The 23,667-nt window shown below is 39.9% G+C and overlaps 1 protein-coding gene across 3 annotated transcripts in view; it reads right to left on the bottom strand.

The window, feature by feature from the left end:
• Positions 1 to 6,076: 6,076 nt before the first annotated feature.
• LOC101166258 (PH and SEC7 domain-containing protein 1) overlaps positions 6,077 to 23,667 on the bottom strand; it is a 135,091-nt gene continuing 117,500 nt past the window's right edge. For all 3 annotated transcript variants that reach the window (XM_011488421.3, XM_020711956.2, XM_020711957.2), the window contains exons 12-17: positions 22,426 to 22,619; positions 20,599 to 20,669; positions 15,825 to 15,982; positions 13,484 to 13,628; positions 11,384 to 11,527; positions 6,077 to 10,302 (exon numbers count right to left, since the gene is read on the bottom strand). In XM_011488421.3, coding sequence (XP_011486723.2) covers positions 10,024 to 10,302; positions 11,384 to 11,527; positions 13,484 to 13,628; positions 15,825 to 15,982; positions 20,599 to 20,669; positions 22,426 to 22,619 — 991 coding nt within the window. In that variant the 3' untranslated portion in view covers positions 6,077 to 10,023. The remainder of the gene's footprint in view (positions 10,303 to 11,383; positions 11,528 to 13,483; positions 13,629 to 15,824; positions 15,983 to 20,598; positions 20,670 to 22,425; positions 22,620 to 23,667) is intronic.

The following is a 23,667-nucleotide window of genomic DNA, read 5'->3' on the forward strand; positions in this document are numbered from 1 at the left end:
AGTTGAAAATGAAACCAGGCTGCGTTCAAGAACACTCGGGTTTAAAATGATTCACTGCGGCGAGACATTTTACGCCTCTTTTGGAAAAAATTCTAAACTTTGTGAAAAATAAAGTCAGATATAATAAAGCAAGACTTTATTATAAGACTGCATTATTTATTATATCTTAAAATGAGAGCCTTAATTAAAATAACGGGGTTAAAAATATGTTTTTACTTACTCGTATCACAAATATATGCAAATATATTGGTAGAGTTGTAGTCCTTGAAGATCCACTCCAATGAAATAGTGTTTTTGGCGTTTTAACATATTCTTGTAGCATTTCAAAACAAAATTAAGCTCAAAAGTGTATTTCTAAGCAGGCGTGTTTTTTTATTCAAATCTTCGTGAACCAGGAGCAGATGAAAAACTGCTGTTTAAATTTGAAAAATAGCTTATTTGTGATGTAGAATTAAATTACTTTACTCCATTCTGATGCATCCACTTGTAGACGTCTACATCCATAAACATCTTTGTTCCCTTGCTGGAGCTGGTATCTGGCTCAAAACTGAACAGCTACATTTCCATTGCACCAGTAAGGTGAGATTGGGTTTGTGAAGGGCTGTATGTTGCGGAAGAGTGTGTAAACAGAGAGCTCTCAGCAAGGGGAAAGGGGGCTCTGCACCAATGGTCCCACAACTCAGACGCAAATTCCTAATGAGCTAGTGCTGCTCTGCAGAAACTGTCCTAGAAAACGACACAGCTTTTTAAATTTTGACTAAAAATGGCATAATTATAATTAAAAGACCACTGGGAGCGCCTTTCACTTAACTCAAATGATGTTCGGAATGGGTCTTTAATAAAAACACACAAGATGATGAAACTTTACAAGGCTAGAAATGATTAATAAAATAAAATAAATGTCACTTCTGCATAGGTGTTATACATAAGGAAATGTGAATGTTTTGAGGAAAAAAAAAACAGAATAGAAATATGCACATATAAGGTGTTGTGAGGTGGGATCATACAAGATTTTTCGTCTACCCACTCCCTTTCAAGCACATTGTTTTGTTTTATCTATTTTAAACTTGTGCTTATTTTCATTTTGTGTTTGAAATAAAAACAATTCTTATATGACACCAATTAAAATGTTCCTAAGCACAAACCTTGAGTATGTTTTTTTGCATACACACCCCTCATTTTGAACACAGAAAAAAGGCCTTTCACTTTCCACATGTATGATTATTTATGATATTTCCTTGCTTTCTGAACATTTTCTGTAAGTTTCCTTTCATTTAACAGTTTTTTTAATGTTCCCCAAGCATTATGAGTAACAAAAGGTGTCAAACAAACAACACTCTCTTCTGATGACGTAGTGAAACTGAAACGCAAATGTTTAGATGGGAACTCAAAAGGGATGTTGTCGAATCACAAAGAAGAATCCTGTCAGTGGGGGGGGGGAATAGTTGAAGAGGTAGAAGCATCGCAAAGATAAATTTTGACTTTAATTTCAAGAGGCCTCCATGAAATCACCAGAGTTTCTGCTTTTGTGAAGGATTTCTGTGTGCGGATGTCATGGTCAGATGAGGAGAGGTGATGGGAGATTGAGGATAAAAGATTTATTGAAGGAGAACTGCTGGGAATCCAGGGGAAGAGGTCCAGGCAGGTCATAGGCCGCAGGGAGTCCAGGAGGATCGAGGTCAGTACAGGCTGGACGGTTCTGGCTGGGTAAGAGCAGACTAAAAACAGAAACAAAATGACCCCATTAGAATAGGAGTAAAAGGCCAGGGATGCAAACTCAGCCGTGTGCTCAATACCACTGGAGGTAGGCAGACGGACTGGCAGAGAAAAGCTGGAGGAGCTGGTCTTAAATGCTGCTGGGGTGATGAGTTGCAGGTGTGTCAGGATGCCCTGCCTCATTCTGGACATCATCTCTGCAGGAGGGCGATCAACAGGACCAAAAGGGAAAGAAGCACCACACAGTAGAGGGCAGCAAAGGGGAAGGAACTGTCAAGGCCGGACAGCTGACAAAAATGCGCCATTTGGGCCACAGATCCAGTTTCTCACACAAACAAACCCAGGATTGCACCATCACTCATTAAACTGCAAACCATCCTGCTGCTGAAATAAAGAAAAGGTAAGCTAGATAAACCAGATTCTCTGATTTATGGATGGAATCTGAAAAAAAAATGGTTTACACACTTTTAAGACAAGCTGGAGAAAAAAGCAGCTGAAACTTTAACATTCTGTGTAAAAATATGTTTTTCCTCACACAAAGAATGGAAAGTAAAATAAAAAATCTTTAATAAATACAAAGTAAATAAAGAGACTCAACACAAAATCCTTTGAGAAACATGTATTTTAGGCTTACAAGGAATGTGGGGCTTTATAAAAGTTCATTGTGCCAAAAAATGATCTCAAAACAAATCGTAATATTCTCATAAACAACAAAACACACAAAAAAAAAAGAAATTAAGGCAACAATGGTGTATAGTGCTTTAGTTGTAATAAAATACGATAAATGTAGAAAATGTGATTACATTTGGAGAAAACAGTAAATGGTTGTGTTGTTGATCCAGCTCTGGCTGTGTGAAAAGAAAAAGTTCTGCAACTTGCGTTCATCCTAAACCATTACTTTGGAACACACATATAAAAGTGCATTTTTTCTAACGTTTGGGCTGACTTTGGTCAATTGCATCATTAAAACAAATTTAACTTGGTATGAGGAGCAAACTAGGTCAAAGAAGAAAAAAAAACTCCCTTTGGGACTTCACATCCTCCAGGATCTGGAGTCCTGCATATTCATACTGTAACACTTTTAATTATGTGTTGGAAAAATGTCAGTGCTGAAAGATGACTTGAGTCTATAGGGGTAGGTGGAATACTTTAAAAAATCTAAATAAATATTAGATTCATATAATTTGATTATTGTATCAAAGCATTAATTGAAACATTTAGACTTTTAATGAAAAATTCTTGCTGACGTTTGATTTTGCTGAAAAAATCAATATCAAAAATACTTTTTAGTACTGTGCAGATATTTTTTAATTACATAAAAACGTTTTTGAAATGAAGAAAAAGGTTCTAACAAATCATAGAAACTAACTGCAGGTAAACTCAGCCGTTTAAGATTTCTGTTTTTATTGAATGAGTGTTACTTTGCTGAAAGATGTGATGCCTTCTCTAATAAAAAAATTTATTCATGATCAGATAAGCTTCTAAAAACGATGTTTTTTCTTATTCGCACTGATTTTTTTTCCCTTTGCATGTATTCAATGACCACATCGATACGGATAAATATCCCAAAAAAGCAATCAGAAATTCAGGCTTTAGCATGTCATAACTGAGTAACTCCTATAGATTCTTGAAATTTGGTTTGTGGTCTGAGCCAACGTTTTCTTCTATTTTTTAACGAATGAAATTGATGCTCCGAGTTTATTTTCCTCAAACCTTCAGCTTTATTTAAAACTTCTTAAGTAATGGAATTAGTAAACACAATATTTCCACAACCAGGATAAAGTTCGAGCTTGGATTTAAGACTGGCTTATTTAAAAAAATACTAAAAAAGACAAACAAAAGAGAGATAAATCCATGCATAGATATTCTTTGGATGATATGCTGCATTTAACTTACTTTGGAAAAATTAAAAAGTAAAAGAAGATGCATAAATCCACATACAATGTATATGATACCATCATAATTACTCTTAATCATAGACATATTTCCTCCTATGCATTCAATACATGACACAACAAATCCATTACGTGTGAAGTTTGTCAAAAATAATATATACTTATTTGCTTGAAAAAGAGTGGGAGGAAGTGAACTTCTACCATCCCACCCCTATTATGCTTTACAGTATGCATATCTCAAGTCAAGTATCATATATGCATTTGTTACTATCAGTTGCCTGGTCACAGGTGAGCCGAGTTACAGATATATGTTTGATGTTAAATGAAAAGTCCATATTCTGTAAATTGTCCATGCTGGCTCCAAGGTAGGTATTCTTTCTTCTGCTGTTAATTTGATAGTCTTCCATTTGGTTTAAACAGAAATTTTAATGTCTGCAGACAGTGTTTATCAGGGCCCTCGTCCTTCAGCAAGTTGTTATCAGTGAGGCTGAATAAGTTCAGGTCAAGTTACCAGAGCTGGATCTCCTTCTGAAGGCTGTAGGATGATGAGTTCAGTGTTCCCAGCTGGTCTCAATAAGAGGGCAGAGAGGGGAGGGGGAGGAGAGACTGCCAGAGGCACCATGACACCATACTTACGCCATCCAGGGAGACTATCTGATCAGACAGAGCATCTCTCAGGTTTTAAGGACCTAGTACAATGACCTCAGTAATAATGACCTTAATCGTCATCCAGGTCTTGATGTCTCTGATGCAGACATTAGGTTTCTCTATATGTTCATTCTGGTCAGTACTATATTTGTTTTGCTCAGACTTCTGTGACCATTCTCAAAGTCTTCCATGTTGTTGATTAGCATAATCTTGGCCAGCTCTGGTGATCCGTTTAACTTTAAACATAGAATTAATTTCAAGACAGGAAATGTCTTTATGTTGCTGTGTCAAAGCTAACTCAAACATTAGAGGGCTCTACGGGCCCTTTTCCAGCTCACAGTGTGCTCATAAAAATGTTTTCATGAAGCCTAAAGTTGGTGATATTTTCTCTGGCCAAAATATCTGACCTCATGAATGTAATGTATACAAACTATAATGTGATTATTTGGGCAGCATGCCAGCATTTAGCTAATTATGCAGGTCTGGGAAACATTTTGTGTAAGGAAAAATCAATTGAATCGGTTAGTTCAAAAGCGGCCCAAGTCCAAGAGGTTTGTTTTTCCAGGAAATAATTTTAATTGCATAGCTTAAAGGGAGGCTAATACCTTATACTTTACCCAGATTTAGCACCAGTTCAAAGCTTACAAATGCTATAATATGAAGCACCTCACTTTTATAATTTCAGAGGACTAGCAAACTAAAGTTTTTGGACTTGGGCCCTTCTTGAATTAAACAGGGGTGCTGCCATCTATGGGATAAAGCTAAACCCATGCAAGAGAGGCCCAAGTCCAGGAATTTTGCACGTAATGCATTTTAAATGTCAAGCACAGTCAATACATTACAACGGACTTGGGAATTTTTTGCACTTAATCCGATAGCTTTTCCCTTGAAACCACAGAACATATAATATCTCTATTTTGAAAAATAGTGGACTTGGGCCCCTTTTGAACAAACCGATTCAATTAAAAGGAGGATTAAATTTGTGTGTTTTAATTTATTTGTTTAGGGGTTTGTATCCTGCTTAGAGGGCCAGAGCATTGATCATGTAGCAGCTGCTGCAGATTTTCTGTAAGTGGAGGAAACTGGGCCTTTAAGACCCATTCTGATGAAAATTGTATTTTTTCTGTTTTTCACATGCCCCCCATGGCATTTTTCTCTTGGAGAATATATATATATAAAGTACAATAGGTTCAAAATCAGTATTTCTTAATTCATATCGCTGTGAATCAGGAGCAGATGAAAATATGCCATTTGAAAAAGCCTGTAGCAGTGATGTAGAAGCTACAACGGGAGGCCACAAGCTCTCTGCCTGCGCTCCATTCCGATGCATCTACGTATAGACGACTCGATCCATGTACGTCTTCAATTTCCCCATCTGGATCAACACTGTACGGCTGGATAGCTCCAGTACTGCTCGCCAAGCTTTACGGTAATGTAAGCTTGGGGGTGTGAGGGGGCTGTAGGCCAGCTGCAGAGCGTGTAAACAGATGGCTGACAAAACGTGGGGTGGGTTTCCGCTGCACCAACAGTCCCGCCAACAACTCAGAGGTGACTTTCTAATGGACCACTAGAGCTCTGCAGATACATTTTCCTAAAAAACGACACAGTTGTCCACAAATGCCATACACATAATTAAAAGACCACTGGGAACAATTCTACAATAGATTAAAAGAGATTGTTTTAAAATGGCATACATTTTGCGAAGTTTTGCTGTTTTCATCCACCTTGAGGTAATTATAGAAATATCAAGAATGTTTCTGCAGTTGTTAGCTGCGTTCAACCGTTTTCTTTTCCATGCAATGACGTTCAGACAGAGAAAACCTTCAAATCACTTTATTTTTTATCCTTTTTGCCTCTCCAAATGAGAAGCGTACAATTAACATTTCCTTGGTGAGTCTGAACAAGGCAGTGACACATGTAATTCACTGTATGTATAGCATCAAATGAACATTACCTTACCAGCGTCAGCCTAAAAAACACTTAGACCCATTAGACCTTCACATGTAAAAAAATTGTATTTAGCTGGCTTGATTCTCTAAAACACAACAGTATATAACAGCATTAAATATAGCCTTTCTCTTTGTTCACACTGACTGAAAAAAAAGAAAATGTGACAATGGGCTTCAGGACAGGAAAACAGGTTGACCTATTTTCTATATGAACCCTTCACTCAGTACTCGAATCGTAATATAAACGTAAGCAGGCCATAACATCTCATGCTTTATTTACATTCACAAATTAAGCTGATGAGAGATGGAGACAATGCAAGCTGCAGGCACCCGCTGATGCTTAAACCAAGAAATTTCTTCGGTCTGTGAACGCAGCACGAGACCCAATCTGGATTAAGCAGAGAACTTCCCTAATTAAGGTAACCTTTTGAAGATAATCAGTGAAGTTTATGCTTTTTAAGGAACATAAACTGAGAAACTCATGGAGAGAAGCTTAGAAAGTCTGATTTAACTATTATTCTCACAGTCTTTATTTTGATTTATTGCTCTTTGGATCGGTTTTTCTCCCCACAGCATTTTTATGTTTTTCTAAAACTCATACTCCTGGTTTTATGAAGTCATTTTTATTGATTTAAATCTACAAAATTTAAAAAGTTGGCATCAGACACAAAGAAACATATTAATTATTTCATCATTTTACTTTGGTTTCAGTATCAGAAAATTGAATTTAGTCATTTTATTTGTGAAAACTTGGGTTGCCGCCCAAAAAGTGATTTAGTTTTTTAAAATCACGCCAATTCAAAAATAAATACATTATCAATATTGGGTCTTACTTAAGGGCATTCTAAATACATTTTTGTGACCAAAATAACACGTTTTTTGAGCAGATAATCAAATTCATGCAATGAGTTTTGGATCCAATCTCAGTTCTCTTAAAGTTAATTACTAGAGTGACCAATACAGAAAATTAAATTTCAATTGAAAAGATATAGCTCTGTATTATTTGATTAATTTCTTTATAAAATACTTTAAATATTTGCATACGTTTCTTACTATAAATGAACTGTAAATGTAATTTATTGATTTTTTTTAAGTTGATCATGTGCAAAGAATGTCTCTCTGCAGCAGTCAGAGCTCACTACTATTCTTTTCAAATAGACTGTTCTTAATGTGTTATGGACTTTGCTAAATAAAATATTAATAAGAAGGCAATAAACCAAGTGACTGTCTGTTGTGAAAGTGATGCAGAGATTGTTTGGCAGCAGACAATAATAATAAAAGTGACAGGAAAAAAAAGCAGCAAAAAAAAAAAGCGAGTTGACATTTTAAAACAAAAGGAAGTCAGAGAGAAATAAATCAAACTGAAAACAAGAAAAGTGGATTAAAAAATGAGGGAGCTACAAGTTTTCATACTCTCTATCCCCTTTTTGGATTCACCCAGGAACTTTTTGAATTAAAAAATGTAAATAAATCTGCATTCTTTTGTCGGACAAACAGTTCCAGAGTCAAAGACATTTTGTTTTACTCCCCTTTGAGACTAAACTAAAAGCTAATCGTTAAAGTAAAACTGGAAAGATGGAAATAAAAAAAGAGGCTTAAGGTACAGGCATTTACAGGCTTCACACTGTCACAGAAACATAACTTGGACTGACAGACAAGCATCAATATTCAACCATTTGTTGCAGAAACTATACAAATAGGAACAACACGTGTTCTGAAGCAGAAACAAAGGAACCGATGCTGCATGAAGTACGACAAACAACCAAACAGTCTGGAGTCTCCTCTGCACATCCCGCACAGTCCCAGGTTGCAGCACGCTCAAACACACTGGCACACTCAATACGAACAAGTCCTGTTCCTAGTAGCCCTGCAAAAGCCCCCCTTTTTCCTCAGGTGAGTGGGAGATGCTGTGCATATTCACTGCAGGTGCAGCAGGTGTGATTATGGCTGAAAAAAGGAACCTAAGTGGTTGTTGACAGCTCTCCCTGCTGGTTGGACGCTGGCACTGCAGCTAATCAAGGTTTTTTTTCTTTTTTCTTTAAAGCCTGAGTATAGAATGGCTGTGCATCATTGATGCTGTGAGGTGTATATGGCTGGCAAGTATAATGTTGGTCCAACAATGAAACCAGTCAGCCCATACACACTCCTCAACTGTCACTTTTTTTCCATTTTCACATTCCTCATCTGCTTTCTATGCTTCTCTATCACTAACCCCAAACCAGTTTAGATCATGCTAATGGGTTTTCACTTCCACTTCAGCTGACTACATTAGTTTTTGACACTACCACATAGCATACAGCTGTCAAAAACAGCCTTACTAATCTTTGATAGGTACATAGGCATTACAACAGTATATTCATGTACTACTTAGGAAAAAAAAACATAAAACATGATTATCGTGTAACGCTTTCGGGACCAACGGAGCAAAACAAAAAGATCTTTGTGTGTTTCTAATGCATCTTCACATTAGTATGCAGAGTATATTGCAAATATACTGTCATATATCCTACAATATAAGCAGGCAGTGCATTATATACAACGTATCCTGGATGTTTACCAAGAGCAACATGTTTCTTTGAACATCTTCATATTTGATCATACACTTGCAATACACAGAGGGGGAGGCTTAACATCAACTCAATGACTGCAAAATACTTTAAAAATACTGAAAAACAAGAACATTCAGGGTCTGCCCGGTGAGTGTTGAAACAGGGTTTTGTAAATAAGCGATCCTACATACAGACAGAGGTTACACATGTTGGGTATGGCCGCGGCATGAAGAGATTGTTCCCTGAGAGCAGTTTCCATGCCCTCAGTTTCTGCCCTAGAAGTAGTAAAAGCCCTAAAAGAAGCAGTGCCGGGTGCAGGCATGCAGATCACTGCAGAAAAACGACATTCTCCTGAAAAAGAGAACCGAAGCACGTCACAGGACAGAAGCAAAAGCAAATTGTAAAACACATCTTCAAGTAGAGTAAAAAGAAGAGTCTCTGTGAGATGCAGTATCAGGAGTACTGTGAACCTTCAATGACACGGATGCCTCCAGCTGGTTATCAGTGACCAGCGATAGAAGGATTTGCACCATCATGTTGTATACTGCGGCCCCCGCTGACAACTTGACATTGCCTTTTATGGGAGCATGCTGGAGCTTAAAGCTGTAATTTCCAAATCTTGCGTGGAATGTGAACTCATCGCAATGATGTGGTGAAAACGAAGCTCCCAAAGTCCTAAACAAAGGTTTTGTAAGTCTTTTCCAGAGTTGCACATCAGTACGAATGAAAAATCAAACCATTTTTACGTTTGACGACAATTCTGTGTAAATTTGCTTGGTCCCGAAGAGAGAAAGATCTATAAAGAAGGTGGAAAACGTGGCTGAAGAGGTGCCCCTAAAAGAACAGAGGGGTAGAAGAGAAAGCTTTGCTGGATGTGGTTCCCTGTGTGGTGCCCTGTTCTGTCAAAGAGCACCCAGCTTTTTCGCTCTGTGCAGTTTGCTGCTGCATCCAGCAACCTCCAACACACGTCTTCCCCGCAGATGTCTGACCTCCCAGCTCCTCCTCCCACCTCCTGCATCAACATTCTCGCTGGCATTTCCCCAGCCTTTCTGCCAGTCACAGGATCAGCACCTCGATTAGATGAAAAGACGGGCTGCCGGGTGTGGAGTCATGATTGGGGCAGGGTGTGGGGTGTGGACCCACTCACTCGTTTCCCCTTCAATCAGAGCTCCAAACCCTCCTGGACCTCAAATAAAAACCAATGCAGGGAGACAGCCTGCTGCTGGCAGTGCAACGCCACACCGCTCCCGGCGCCCCCGCCACGCCTCACTTCTTGACAGCTTGTCTGTAGCTGTTTCTCTGGCCCTCCTGTCGATGTTTGCTGCTGCTGCTGCAGCCGCTCGCTTTGCTGCTGTTGGCTCCGTCCCTGGAGCTGCTCATCTGGCTGACCTGGCTGGCCTGGCTACTGTCCTGAAGCGTGGGGCTGGAGTGCGCCCTCTGCAGGCTACTGTCCTCCAGCAGAAGAGACTCAAACAAAGCCAGGTCTTCCTCACCACTTCTGATCTTCGCCCGCAACAGCATGATGTAGGTCCCATATCGCGTTTTCTTTTTAAAGAATAAAACAAGAAAAAGAAAAAGGGGAGACCCTATTTAGAATTGACAGAAAATTCAAATTTTTCAGAATAAGATTTATTTTTTTCACCCTTTGATGTCAAAAATTAGCAATATTGTTTTTAATGAGCTTTATAAAGCACCAATTGTGATACATTGGGTGATTTAGTAATTTTTTACTCACAGCTAGGGCTACACGATATGAGGAAACTCGCGATATGCGATATGGGATATGCGATATTTAAGATTAATATTGCGATAACGGTATAATTTGCGGTATATAAACAAATAACAAAATAAACAAAAACATCATTCCCATTTCATTGCAACAGTTTAAAAATTATACTCCAAATGACCCTCGTTGACATAGGAGACAAACATCTAACATAATAGGCCTCCATCCGATTGGTCAACAAGGTGAAGGCGTCCATCCGATTGGTCAAATGCATAAAGGGATTTATTTGATTCGTTAAATGCTTCAAGCTGCCTTAAGGTTGTATTAACACATTTAAGGTTTACGATTTATTGCGATTTCACTGTCTTTTGCGATATGCATATTGCAGAGCTGGACTTTGCGATAACGATAAATTTGCGGTATACTGTGCAGGCCTACTCACAGCAATGTTGGTTTAAGATGCAAAAATATTGATATGAGTATAAAGGAAGAAAGCACCTTAATTACCCACCGTCTCAAATTTGATCCACACATTTCTAACTTGATGTAACTGTATTTTAAAGAAGTAATTATCATCAAATGTTGCTTTTTTTCTGTACAGCAAGTTTTCATTTTAAAAAATGATTAATAAAAGATTAGTTATTCTCACCACAAGTTTTGAAAATTAGCAAACATGTCCCAGCCAAAAGTATGTAGGCCTGATTCCATTTTTAAAAGGGCAGGAAAAGCCCTTCCACCACAGGGCATAAAACATGGACCAAGTTATATACAATGGGTTTTCAAGGAAAGTTTTGTTCCTGCTGATGATTTAGGGGTCTCAGAAATGTGTGTAACAAATTTGATACGATTGTATAACATAGGGTTAAGTGATCACAAACTAGTTCTCAGAGGCCATCTTACCTCAAAGTCCAGATACTCGTCTCTTTGGCGGTATTCCTCCATTTCTCGTCCTTTGACCTTGCGATCGGGAGGGTAGGAGCGTAGATCTCCCAGATCATTAGAGATGGCTCTGAACCGAGCTTCATGGGATCTCATCTGTTCCTCCTTAAAGCGCAAATTCGAAGTAATACCATGAATATAATGTAGGACACAAAGGACAATGCCTAAACCAGACAACTGACTCAACATTTTTATTTTCTATGGTGATCTCATTTCTAAACAAGCAAAACACAAAATTCCCTTCTCAGGATTATTTGAGCTTTAACTCTCACTATCCTGATGGATTTAACCCCGTAACACCGGAGTTGTCGCTGGCAACACCTAAATACCAATCGCTCTTTAACTTACCGTAACTTTTTGACCGATTTTGACCGGAGAAATTTGCAACGCATTACTTACGTAAAGTGTTGCGTAATGACCCAAAGCTGTTTTTCTCTGCGACAGAATCAGGTGATTTACGCTGATTGTATAAACCAGGGCTGCTCCTTCCTGGTCCTCAAGATCTACCACCCTGACTGTTTTCCAGCTCTCCCTGCACCGCTTGATGCTGATTACCTGGACCAGGTGTGTTCATTCAATCGGAATGTGGAGACATCAGCAACTAGCAGGGCTTTGAGATCAGGAAAAGAGTCAGGGTGGTAGATCTCTAGGACCAGGAATGAGCAGCCCCAGTGTAAACACTGTAAAGGGTTGCATATCAGTGCAAGGCTGAATCCACAGAAAATTTTGTAAAGGGTTGAAGAGTAACAGTTATATGAAAGAAGGCGTCACAGTTATGGTAATATCAGAATTAAGGAGCCAAAAAATGTCTGCCAACATTCCAATACCACCTTCATGTCTAAAGCGTTGATGCCAGATTGGATACGTCCATATTTTGACGTTGTTCAAACTAAATGATGACGCATTGAATGATGACACATTCATTCCAATCAGGAGTGAGCTTAATTGAAGTTCCCACCCCTACCACTTGAAAACAGCCTACACGAAATGTGTCAATCGAATGCTTCAAATGTTTCATGTGATACCATACCACATACTTTTATACAGGCGTCTGATGAGTCAGTTTATAACAGGAATAAGTTGCACTACAGAAAAAACATTTTCATGAAAAAAAATTACGATAAGCAAGAACTTGATTAAAAAAAAGGCAGTGGAACAAGAATGGTTATTCTGACAAATAGAATGGCTAAGTAATAACTGTTTTTTCTTTATAGAAGTCCATTGGATTTGGGCTTCTTGGAGCCAGTGGGTACTTCCTGTTTAGAATGCGAGGACAGGAGGGGATCACTCCATCTAGTTCTCATTTACGTCAATGGTCAGAAGGGACCAATGTTCTTCTGACCCCTGTGTTACAAAGTCTGATTTGGCACCAAAATCTTGGTGGGGGTGGTTTACTTTGACCAGAACACTGTTGAGGTAAACTCCAGTCAAAGTCAGACTTCTGTGCCTGGCCCGGCTTCGGTTTGGCGATGCAGACTCTGATGGGTGATGTCTGAGCTCATAAGACATGTATTTAAAAACTGAGAGTTTGTTTACTCTTTTGGCTTTTCCCATCAGGGGTCGCCACAGCAAACGAGTTGCATGGTAAACTTGGCAATGTTTTACGCTGGATGCCCTTCCTGACGCAACCCTCTCAAAGCAACCGGGCTTGAGACTGGCACAGAGGTAGAGAAGGGAACAGGGAGCAGCTCGGAGTCGAACCCTGGTTTCACGGACGGAAGGCGCTGCAAACCAGCACGAGCTAAACCGGCTTGATTGACAGATGACTGGCTTTCAAACAACAGCCGGGCTTGTTTGTCCTGCCTTACCGTTAATTATCTGGTCAAAAGAATGTAGTTTAAAATTCTGACTTTGGTTTCTCTTCAACTGCACATGGAATATTTAATGTTTTGGTTAACCCATATAAAACCAATCCTGACTTTTCTGTCTTTTGCCAACAGTAGTGACACCAGGAGACAAAGACAAGAAATTTTTCATCCAGGGAACAACTGCTGGCTTGATATTTTTCTCTCTGTTGAACCATTTTTGACTAGTAGATCAATATAACTTCACAAGCCGTACCTCAGACAGTTTGGACATTGTTCCTGGAAGGAGTGGCCGGCTGAACTTCTTCTGGGAGCCAATGGCTGCGGGGAAGGGAGGGGCGGAAAACAGGGCTGCCACCGTGTTGATCCGTGTGATCCAGGACTGCATCTGCTCAGCGTTCCTGTGACGAGTAATTTATGGACAAACATTCAAACATCCCTAAAAGGCAGTTTTTTGCTGCTATACTCTAGCATCCTCACTCAGCTGAGTTAGAACATCAAAGGGGTAATTATGAGAGGATGCTGCTGCGGACAGGAAAAATGTGTTGGAGCCAATTAATGCTTGAAAGAAAAGGGCCTGTTTTACACTAACAGACCTATTAGGGCCCCATGAGGAAACAACCAATCGAATCGGACAGCCTTGGCTCGAAGCCTCCGGAGAGAAACAGAGATAGAGAGACAAAGAAAACAGAAAGAAGGCTGCAGTATCTGGGACAAACGAAAGCTGCAACTAGAGCACGGAGCCCGTCCTCCCGTGGGTTCAGCCACTCATGTGGCTCTCCCTGAATCCTGCTGCATACACCTTTCCTGTCCATTTCACTCAACTCTATTATTTAACCCTGTAAATGTTTGGCGACTGATCGGAGGCGCTTTGACCAAAGGCATCACAGGACGGCAGATTATGGGTTTCTGTGAGCTGAGCACATCGCCACAGTCTGAATCACACACAACCCATCGAATTGGCAAACGTACTGCAAGAGTTCAGCTGACCCCCACAGAGCCCCCAAACACTTGGACCATCATGGAGTCTGGGATTACATGAATGACGCTTGGCGTTAACCTGACACAACAGATGGTTTGTTACAGGGAGCCATCTGCATAGCTGTTTTTGGAAAGTGGTAAGCACTCTCATATAATAACATTTGGTAGATGATTGGACAAACCTATTATCTATAAAAATAAATACATTTGATTTAAGCAAACAATTACCTCTTCATTTGATAAAATACACAGAGGTGTTACAGTCTTGTGGTTGGCAACGATTGCTCAGAATTTTGTCACATGACCTTACTTTGAGGAGAACGAAACGTCCTCCAAAGCTCAGGTAACTGGTGTGTATGTGTAACTCTGCCCGTTTGGTTTCTTTTCTTGTGTTTGTGCTAATCCTGTGAAGGGACCTTGACCTTGTCCAATGTCCATTACTTTCTTAAACAGCTGGTAAGTGCAACAAAGTATTAGGGCCACCATAAAAAATATATATTTATGATAATAAAGTTAGATAGTTATAAGTAAAAAGTTGTAATTTTAAGAAAATAAATAGGTCAAATTAGAGGAAAAGTTGAACATTTATGAGAAAAAGAACCAATATTGTGGAATGCTAAGTCTTTTGAGTAAACGTTGATTTATTGTATGTATAAGGAGATCGAACATAATTAGCAGGAAACTGGGCCTCTTCAGAAGAAGATTCTTGACCCACGTGGAGTGGATTTCCTGCAGTTTATAACGTTGGCAGTATAGTTGGAGACGTCCAAATGCATTATGGGACATAGATTCCTATGATAAAGCCTTATGGCATCACCATAAATGGATGCATTCATGGATTTTGTCGGCCACATAATGTGGATAGAAGCTAACACTTCATATTTGTAAAAGCATGGCTTTATCCTTGCAAAATTATTATTTTTGTCTCATAGTTTCACGAGTTTATTCTCGTAAATTTGTAACTTTTATTTCACACTTTATTCTCATTATTACCCGAACACTCCATGGAGTCCAAACAGTCAGTCTGGAAAACAATGCTTTGTTGCTGCCATCTTAAAAATGTCAAAAGCTTAAAATTTCCTTGAAACTATGTCAGAGTTCCTCACACTTTGATGTTATGATGTTTTCTTTTTCAAAAATTAGGATTTTGGATTAGAAGGGTGTTTTCCTCTTCTATGCAAATTTTTTAAGTGAAACATATTGTTTGCCTGTGGGAGGATTAAGACATGCCTTCCAAGGAAGCAGCCCTCATTAAAGATGCAATTCCCTATTTTGTTCCCCAACTGGAATCTGGAATGAACAGAAGGATAATTTCCCAAGTCTGGCACAAGTTTCTCTTCAGTGAGCAGCAGGACTCCGGCTGCAGGAAAAAACACTTTTTTTAAAGAAGGAAGTTGTCTCTAGGGTGCATCAGCTTTCTTTTTCTATCATTCCTCAATATTATTCCGTTCCTTTTCCCTTCTAAATAAGCTATGGCCACACGTTTACTGTCAGCAATATTCTATTTCGATTCTGGATTGTCACAGAGGGTTTAAACTCCTGATTCAGCTGAATGTCTAACTCACAAGTGAACATACAGGAGTCAGAGAATCTGCCTGTGTTTGGTGAGGACTCACGGTGCCTGGAAGAGGTACACCCTCCAGTCAGCGGTCCGCAGGTAGAAGACATTGGGTCTCTTGCTGTAGTCAGACGCCTTCATTGCTAGAGAGTGATGGATGGACACGGCGTTCTTCAGGTCCTCATCCGAGAGCTGCTTATCAGGCCGGTACTCCCCCTGGCAAGATTGTTATCATAAAGAATTATTATGAGTGTTAAGAAGATGTGTCTAGATTCATTTATCCTGTTCTCTGACAAAACAAAACAAATATTCTTTCACACAATTGACCGTATATGATAACTGGACTGAGTGAGCGTGATGTTACCCACAGAAAATGCCTTACCTCAAGCTCTAACGAAAAGGGGTCAATTCAGTCGCCATTTTTCGCAATACAAATGTCACTATATTGGAGCCAGATGACATCAGTTATCAGTTAGTGGGCCAAGTTTGAATCAATTTTTTTTTATGGCAACCACTCTCATAAATTAGGAGTGAGCTTGTTGGAATTTCACACCCTCAAAAGAATCTGTCAATCAAACGTTTTGAACGTTTAACGTGAGACCATCTGAGAGGCATCTGATTAGTCAGTTTATAACTTGAATAAGTTGCACTAAAAAAAAATATCAGGAAAAAATAAAAGGATTAGCAATAACATCTTAAAAAATACATCAGAGCTAGAATGGTTATTCTGACAAATGGAACGACTAAGTAATCGCAGTTTTGTTCTCTACAGAAGTCTGTGGGATTTTGACTTATTTGAGCCAGTAGGTACTTCTTGTTTGGCTGGAATGCCCCGGGTGAAGGTTTCTCAGTACAGTTCTTATGGTAAATGGTAAATGGCGTATACTTATATAGCGCTTTTCTACCTACAAGGACAAAGCGCTTTACAGTCACAGACCCATTCACCCAGTCACACACACATTCACACACACATTCACACACTGCAGTGGTCCCTCACTATTGTCATAAAATGGGCAGATAGCTGGTTCCAATTGCAGCAGGTTTATTAGCTCAGCCAAAAGTCCACAATGCTAAATCAGGGTCAGGCAGGAGTCGATAACGAGCACGGAAGGATCAGAGAGGAAACTAGTGTAGTCAGGATCCAGGCGAGATTGGTGGCAGGCGGCAGGCAAACGGAGTCAGAGACAAAACACGGACAGAAGATCGGGTCTTGATATAACACTCGGTAATGCAAACAGAGTGACACAAACAATACTTCACACTGAGTGAGGCTCAGTACAGTGCTTAAGTAGACTGTCAGCGATTGCAAACTAGAGTCTGGTGTGTGGCATCCAAAAACTGCGTGCTGGGGTTGCTGGGAGATGTAACACTTTAAGAAAAAGAAAAATAGTCTGAAAATGTTCATGACTGTCTGAGAAAAGTGTATCAATTGTGTCGTGAGGGGTTTTACAGCATTAAAATATCTATAAGCCTACTTTGCGAATTTCACCTATCACGGGTTATTTAGGAAATGTAACCCCTGCGATATTGAGCGAACACTGTACAATCGACGCATGCACTGATTTCTCCCCGTCCTCCAGTAATCTCTCTCATTATTTCCCATGATGTGAGGTTATGGTAATGTGAGGCCTTTTCTGCTCAGGAATGATGTCTGTTCATGTGCCACCCCACTCTGACGTACCAAACTTTGGGAGAGCATTATCACTGCCTTGCAGTTTTTCCTTCGCAGTCTCCCTGTTTGCTTGATTTTTTTCAGTGCGACTTTCTTGTTGAGCTTGTCAATGAATATCTTAAGTGCTGTGTCTTACGGAGATGCGGCACGTGCAGCTTGCCACGTTACATAAATCTTTATCCCTTCCTTCTAATACTGGACTTATTTTCTATGAAGGTTTGAGCTTTGAGAGTTAAAACAAGAAAGAATAGGGTGAAAATGTTTATGATTCTCTGAGAAAAGAGTAGAAAATGTGTAGTGAGGAGTCCCCTCTGTCACCAAATGGGAAATCATGTCCTGGTAGCCAATGTGCTCAAAGCCCCGCCCCCACGAAAAAATACGATCAGCTCTGCAGCGAAAATGTAAAAACTGGATTGAAACAGAAAACAAAGAACTGAAAGCAGAGAGGGAGAAACAACAATAAAAAAGTTAAAACAAACATATACACATTATTTTGTATTTGGTGACAGTCTTAATTCTAAATTTTTCTTTTTATAATTTATAATTATTTTTCACATTTTTTATATTTCTTTCAAGTGTGCTTTTTTATTTAAATTTACAATTTTATTTTCAATAATTTCACCAAGTTTACAACGTGAACTTTGAGTTTAAAACTGTTTCAAAGTTATTTTTTTCCAAATTTACAATCTGTTTTTTCATTCACTTTTATCTGATCCAAATTTAATCCCATACAATCACACATCAATCACAGAAACCAATGAATTGGTTCACACTTCAGCAGCAGTGATTCTTGAAATGCTTGGGTATAAGAGCAACCATGGGAGAAAACAATACCCACCATGGAAGCAACAGTTAGAGGCCAAAATCAAGGCAGCTCGGAGGGATGTGAGTAAGCTGACAGAGGCCCAAAGAAGTGCAATGAAAAGGAAGTGCCTAAAAAATACAGCCATATGCCCATACCTGAAGCACTGGAAGCTGCCAAACAAAGGCTCCTGGCCTTGAGCAGCCGCCTAAAGAGGTACACAAGAGACAATGAAGCCAAACGGATGAACAGGCTGTTCACAAGTGAACCTGCGAAAGTGTACGCTCAGTGGCAGGGTCAAAACAAACAGCAGAGTAGACCAACCAAGGCTGGAAACTGAACAGTAGTGGAAAAGTATATGGGAGAAAGAGACTACACATTTAACACCAATGCCCAATGGCTGGTCTCTCTAAGAAAAGAACAAAGCAACCTCCCTCAACAGAATCCAGTAACCATCACAGCAGCAGACATCCAGTTTCAGAGTATGAAGAACTGGACAGCACAGAGCCCTGACATGGTACATGCCTACCGCTAAAGAAACTCACTGCACTCCATGAGCGAAATGAGCCAGCTGCTAAGAGATTGGACTCACCGTGAATGGCTTACGGAAGGCCGAATTATCCAGTAGGATCTCACAAAGTGTGCAGTACCATCCAACTACCGGCCAATAACCTGTCTCTCCACAACATGGAAGCTCATGTCTGGCATCAATTCAACCAAGATTAATAGGCACATGGATCAATACATGAGCAACACACAGAAAGGCATTGGCAGACACCAACTCCTGGTTGACAGAACAGTCTCTCAAGACTGCAGGTCACGACACACCAACCTGTGCACAGCCTGGATTGATTACAAGAAAGCCTGTGACTCAGTGCCAGCCAAGCGGATCACTGAATGCTTGGAGCTGTACAACATCAACAAGAGTCTAAAGCTGCATTCACACTGGACGCTGTGCGTGTATCAAATTTGCGTCTGTCACCTCTCTTTTGATGTGTGTCAAATTTATTGTTCGACATCGTGACGCCCGGGCCATGGAGCAACCACCAACGTTTTTCTGGAATTCATTTGTTGCCACATCGTGAAAAAAAATGGATGATGTTAAGTGAGTGGCTTGGGTTTATATGTTTTGGAGAGCTCTACAGAGGCAACTGAAGCATATCACTGTGTCTGGGTTCACCAGATCCTTGGAGAGTTCCATCCCAAATCCAGCATCCTGAGACTATATGCCAGCCGCAAGGAAGGAGGCCGAGGACTGGTGAGCGTGGAAACCACAATCCAGAATGAAGCATCCAAGATGCATGAATACATCAAGCTCGAGGCCCCAACTGAACAGTGAATGTCTCAGGCAATGGAGAACAGAGGATGCAGTGCTGGAGGACAGATCCTTATGGGAGGACAAACCCCTGCATGGGATGTACCACCGGAAAATAACTATGTGGCTGATATCAACAAGTCCTACCAATGGCTAGAAAGGGCTGGCCTGCAGGACAGCACTGAAGCACTCATCCTGGCAGCTCAGGAACAAGCCCTGAGCACCAGAGCAATAGAGGCTCAGATCTACCACACCAGACAAGGCCCAAGGTGTAGGCTGTGCAAAGAGGCGCCTGAAAAAATCCAGTACATAACTGCAGGGTGTAAGATGCTGGCAGGGAAAGCATACATGGAGCGCCACAATCAAGTGGCTGGAACCATATACAGGAACAAGTGTGCAGAATATGGACTGGAAACCCCAAAGTGCATTCATTCTTCATCTTCTAATCCGTTTTTTCCCTTTTGGGGTCGCGGGGCTGTCGGAGCCTATCCCGGCCACTTGGGGGTGAAGGCAGGGGACCAACCCCAAAGTCAAAATAGTAGAGAATGGCAGAGAATGAAAGAGCAAAGATCCTGTGGGACTTCCAGATCCAGACTGACAGGATGGTAATAGCGTTAAAACTAGACATTGTGGTACTGGATAAAAAAACATCGGAAAGCCGTTACAGTGAATGCGGCAGTGCCAAGCGATGGAAAAATCAAGAAGAAGGAACATGAGAAACTGGAGAAATACCAGAGACTCAGAGAAAAACTGTAAAAAGCATGAAAACTGAAGGTGACAATGGCGCCCATGGTCAGTGGAGCACTTGCAGAGGAGTGGCTACATTGGATCCCTGGAAAGACCTCAGACCTCTCAGTCCAAAAAAGCGCAATGCTAGGAACAGCTAAGATACTGCGCAGGACCCTCAAGCTCCCAGGCCTCGGGACCAGAGCTTCGGTTAGAAACTGTACCAGTAGGGGGCACAGATTACTTCTCCTGGAGACAAGTTGAGTCTTAACCTGAAAGTTACATTTCTTATTGATAAAGAAAACATGAAAACATACTTTTTGCAGATAAAGAATTAGTCCTTTGAGGATGGCATAGAAAGTTTTCCAGCCTCTTTTCCCACGTGGTCCTGTGAGGAAAAAGACAGAAAGGGTAGAGTTACAGGTCTATACATGCACTAGATTCAAAATAAAGATTGTAGGTGGCATCTAATATCAGAAACAATGCCAACTTTTTAAATTGAGCATGGCCCTGATGCCCCTCAGAAGGATTTTATCTGTCTATGTCATTCTTTATTATTATGATTATTATTATGATTTAACCAAGATGATCCCACTGAGATTTAAAAACCTTTTTTGCAAGGAAGCCCTGCCAAGAGTCAGCCAGTCAGTTTCAAACTCACATTAGAACAATAAAAAATAAAAAAAATGCACAGACAACAAAAACGTTAAAACCTAACATTAAAAAAATGTAAATAGTAAAAGAGAAAATGATGACCAGCATGACAGCTGATCTAGAAAGAGCTTGTCTTTGAGCAACTTAAGATGGGCCTTCAGTCGGCCCAACGGGCCATGGAGGTCGGCGTGGCATAAAGAGCGAGTTCCTAAGATTGTCAGCACTGAGCTGCTGCAGGTTGTCCATCACAGACTTAAAAACATGTTTTAGTTTTACTATGCTACGGGTTTTTCTTTTGGTCCTGATTAGTGTTCAGAGCAAATCCTTTATCCTGTCAGTTTCTGCTCTTCTGCATCTGGCTTCTCTATCACCGTTTTATGACAGTTAAACTCACTGTGGCAGGTCACAATGACACGTGTGCACTGTGTGGTTGTGAAGCCAAGCAATGTTGAAATAATATTTTAAATTGTCTAGTTTTATTATAGAAACTGAATGCAGCACTTGGATCCATTTTAATTTTAATGCTGTCTTTTTAAAGTTAGCAGCAAAAATCAACCATTTAAAAAGAATTGAAATATATTAAGGAGAATATTTACCTTAATATTCATTGGTTTTAGTGGTATAAATGACAAAAGGTTGAGAGTTTTATATTTCACCTGAGTTAAACACATCCCATAGGAATAAGCAGACATCAGCTTGACTTGTATGCCCAAACACATGAAATTTTCAAACCTGAAATAAACTTTGCAGAATATTTGCATTTTGAAACATTCTAAAACAAAAAGGACCCTTTTTATGTTCCTTTAATGCACTGTCAAACATACTGAAGATATTTTAATGCATCAAATAACCTATAAATTTGTATTCAAGAGTATAATTTACAAACATGAGGAAATACTTCAATTCAAAAAGTCAAATGTAAGTTGTTAGGCAGAGAAAAGTAGATATGCTTTTATTCTTTTCCTTTTTCCCTGTCAGGTACGGGGGGTTGGTGAAGGACCCAAAATGCAGAGACAGGAGGCAGGTGGTTCCAAGCAAAAAAAGGGTTTTTAATACTCCTAAACAAAAAGCGCTGCAGAGCAGGGAAACCAAACAAACTCAACCTTTGGGGTAAACAGGCAAACAGGGAAGAAGATGGTACGGACCAGCACAGAGGAAGGCAGAGATGAGACATATATGCAAACAGGACTGACGAGACACAGCTGAAAAAGATCAGGGGAGATTGGGACCAGGGAAGTAAAACTCAAAAACAAAGACAAGCAGGAAACCTTTCAAATAAAGCAGGAAGCAGAACTTGAATCATGACAGAAACAAAACAGGAAAAAACGAAAGCAAAAAAGAACCCTAATCTTGACATTTCCATTTTTGCCACTTTTGGTCAAACACTGAGTCATTTGCTGTCATGTTGGTGAGCCTAAAACCTCTTTAATTGTTTGAAAGTGAAACCTTTTTCGAAATTATGAATTAAGTACAAACTCTAAAACTCTTACTTCTTTTTCCGTCTGAGTCGGCGTGGACCTTCCGAACCAGGAAGCCATTTTTGTACAGCAGCGTTCCAGTGGAATGCATCCCATCAGACAGGGACTTTCCACTGCTGCTCACCCTCTTCATCGATTTGGAAGTGTCGGCCTCACACAGGCTGTCCCCGAGCTCTGAAAATGACTTCCGCAGCTCTTCTTCATCCCTGTAGAGTCATTAAAAAAAAGGGAAAAAAAGATGCTATGATGGTTGACACTTATGTGGCATGTCTCATTAGCAACGTGACTTAGCACATCATCATCCATCCTTTCCATTTGCCTCTCAACTCTGCTTGTCCAACAAGGACAGGACAAGCGGTTCAGAAGATTTCACACACTTTCACTCTAACAAGAGTCATTCCCATGTCTAGTTCTGGTTTTGCTCTTTAAAGACATTTAAAAACTACAGCCAGGATAAAGAGAAACAAAGTTGTCTTCAAAGCCTTAAATGTGTTTCCTCTTTTTTGTGTCTTTTCAGTCTCCAGAGAAAGAGCTGGTCTAGATCAAAACACACTGCAGGAAACCAGTGATGCCATGAATTTTGTTCCAGCATTGAGGTGAAAACATGGGGGTATTTTTTCCCCCCAGAGGGTCAAATCCTCTCAGAGATGCAGTTCTGACAGAGCAGGATGCTCCTCGCTTCAGCAACAAAACAGGAGATTTGTGTTTTGCGGCCATGCTGATCGGTTGTTCTCAAAAAGAGGCTGTTTGAAATATCATTAATACCTGATTTTTGTTAGATAAGCTCTGTCTTTGCAAACTGAGCGCAGAAGTCATGTGAATAGGCAGTTTGGTAACACTTTATATTAAGATTCCTTAACAAGCTTTGTTGACACATTAACAAGCATTATAAATGAATTTATAATGTGTTAGTAAAAAATTTATTAGTACAATAAGTCTAATAAGGTTTATTAAATTACTTAGTTAACACATTTACAAGCATTATTATTAGGATTTTTTTAAGATGCTAATGATGCATTTATTGACATTATAGGTGCCTTACAAATATGTCAGTGTTATTAATAAGCTTAATAAGATTTATTAACAACCTTTGTTCTCTTATACAGGCAATGGCCTGGTCCTTAACCGCCATCAGCGTCCAGGCTCTTAGGTTTATTCATCTATGGTCCAAGCTTATTCCATGGACACCTAACCGCCAAAGTTCATGTTCAAGTTCAAGTTTCATGCACTTATTTGTGTATCACAAATAAATCT

The sequence above is a fragment of the Oryzias latipes genome, chromosome 19, assembly GCF_002234675.1.
Source record: "Oryzias latipes chromosome 19, ASM223467v1".
Lineage (NCBI taxonomy): Eukaryota > Metazoa > Chordata > Actinopteri > Beloniformes > Adrianichthyidae > Oryzias > Oryzias latipes.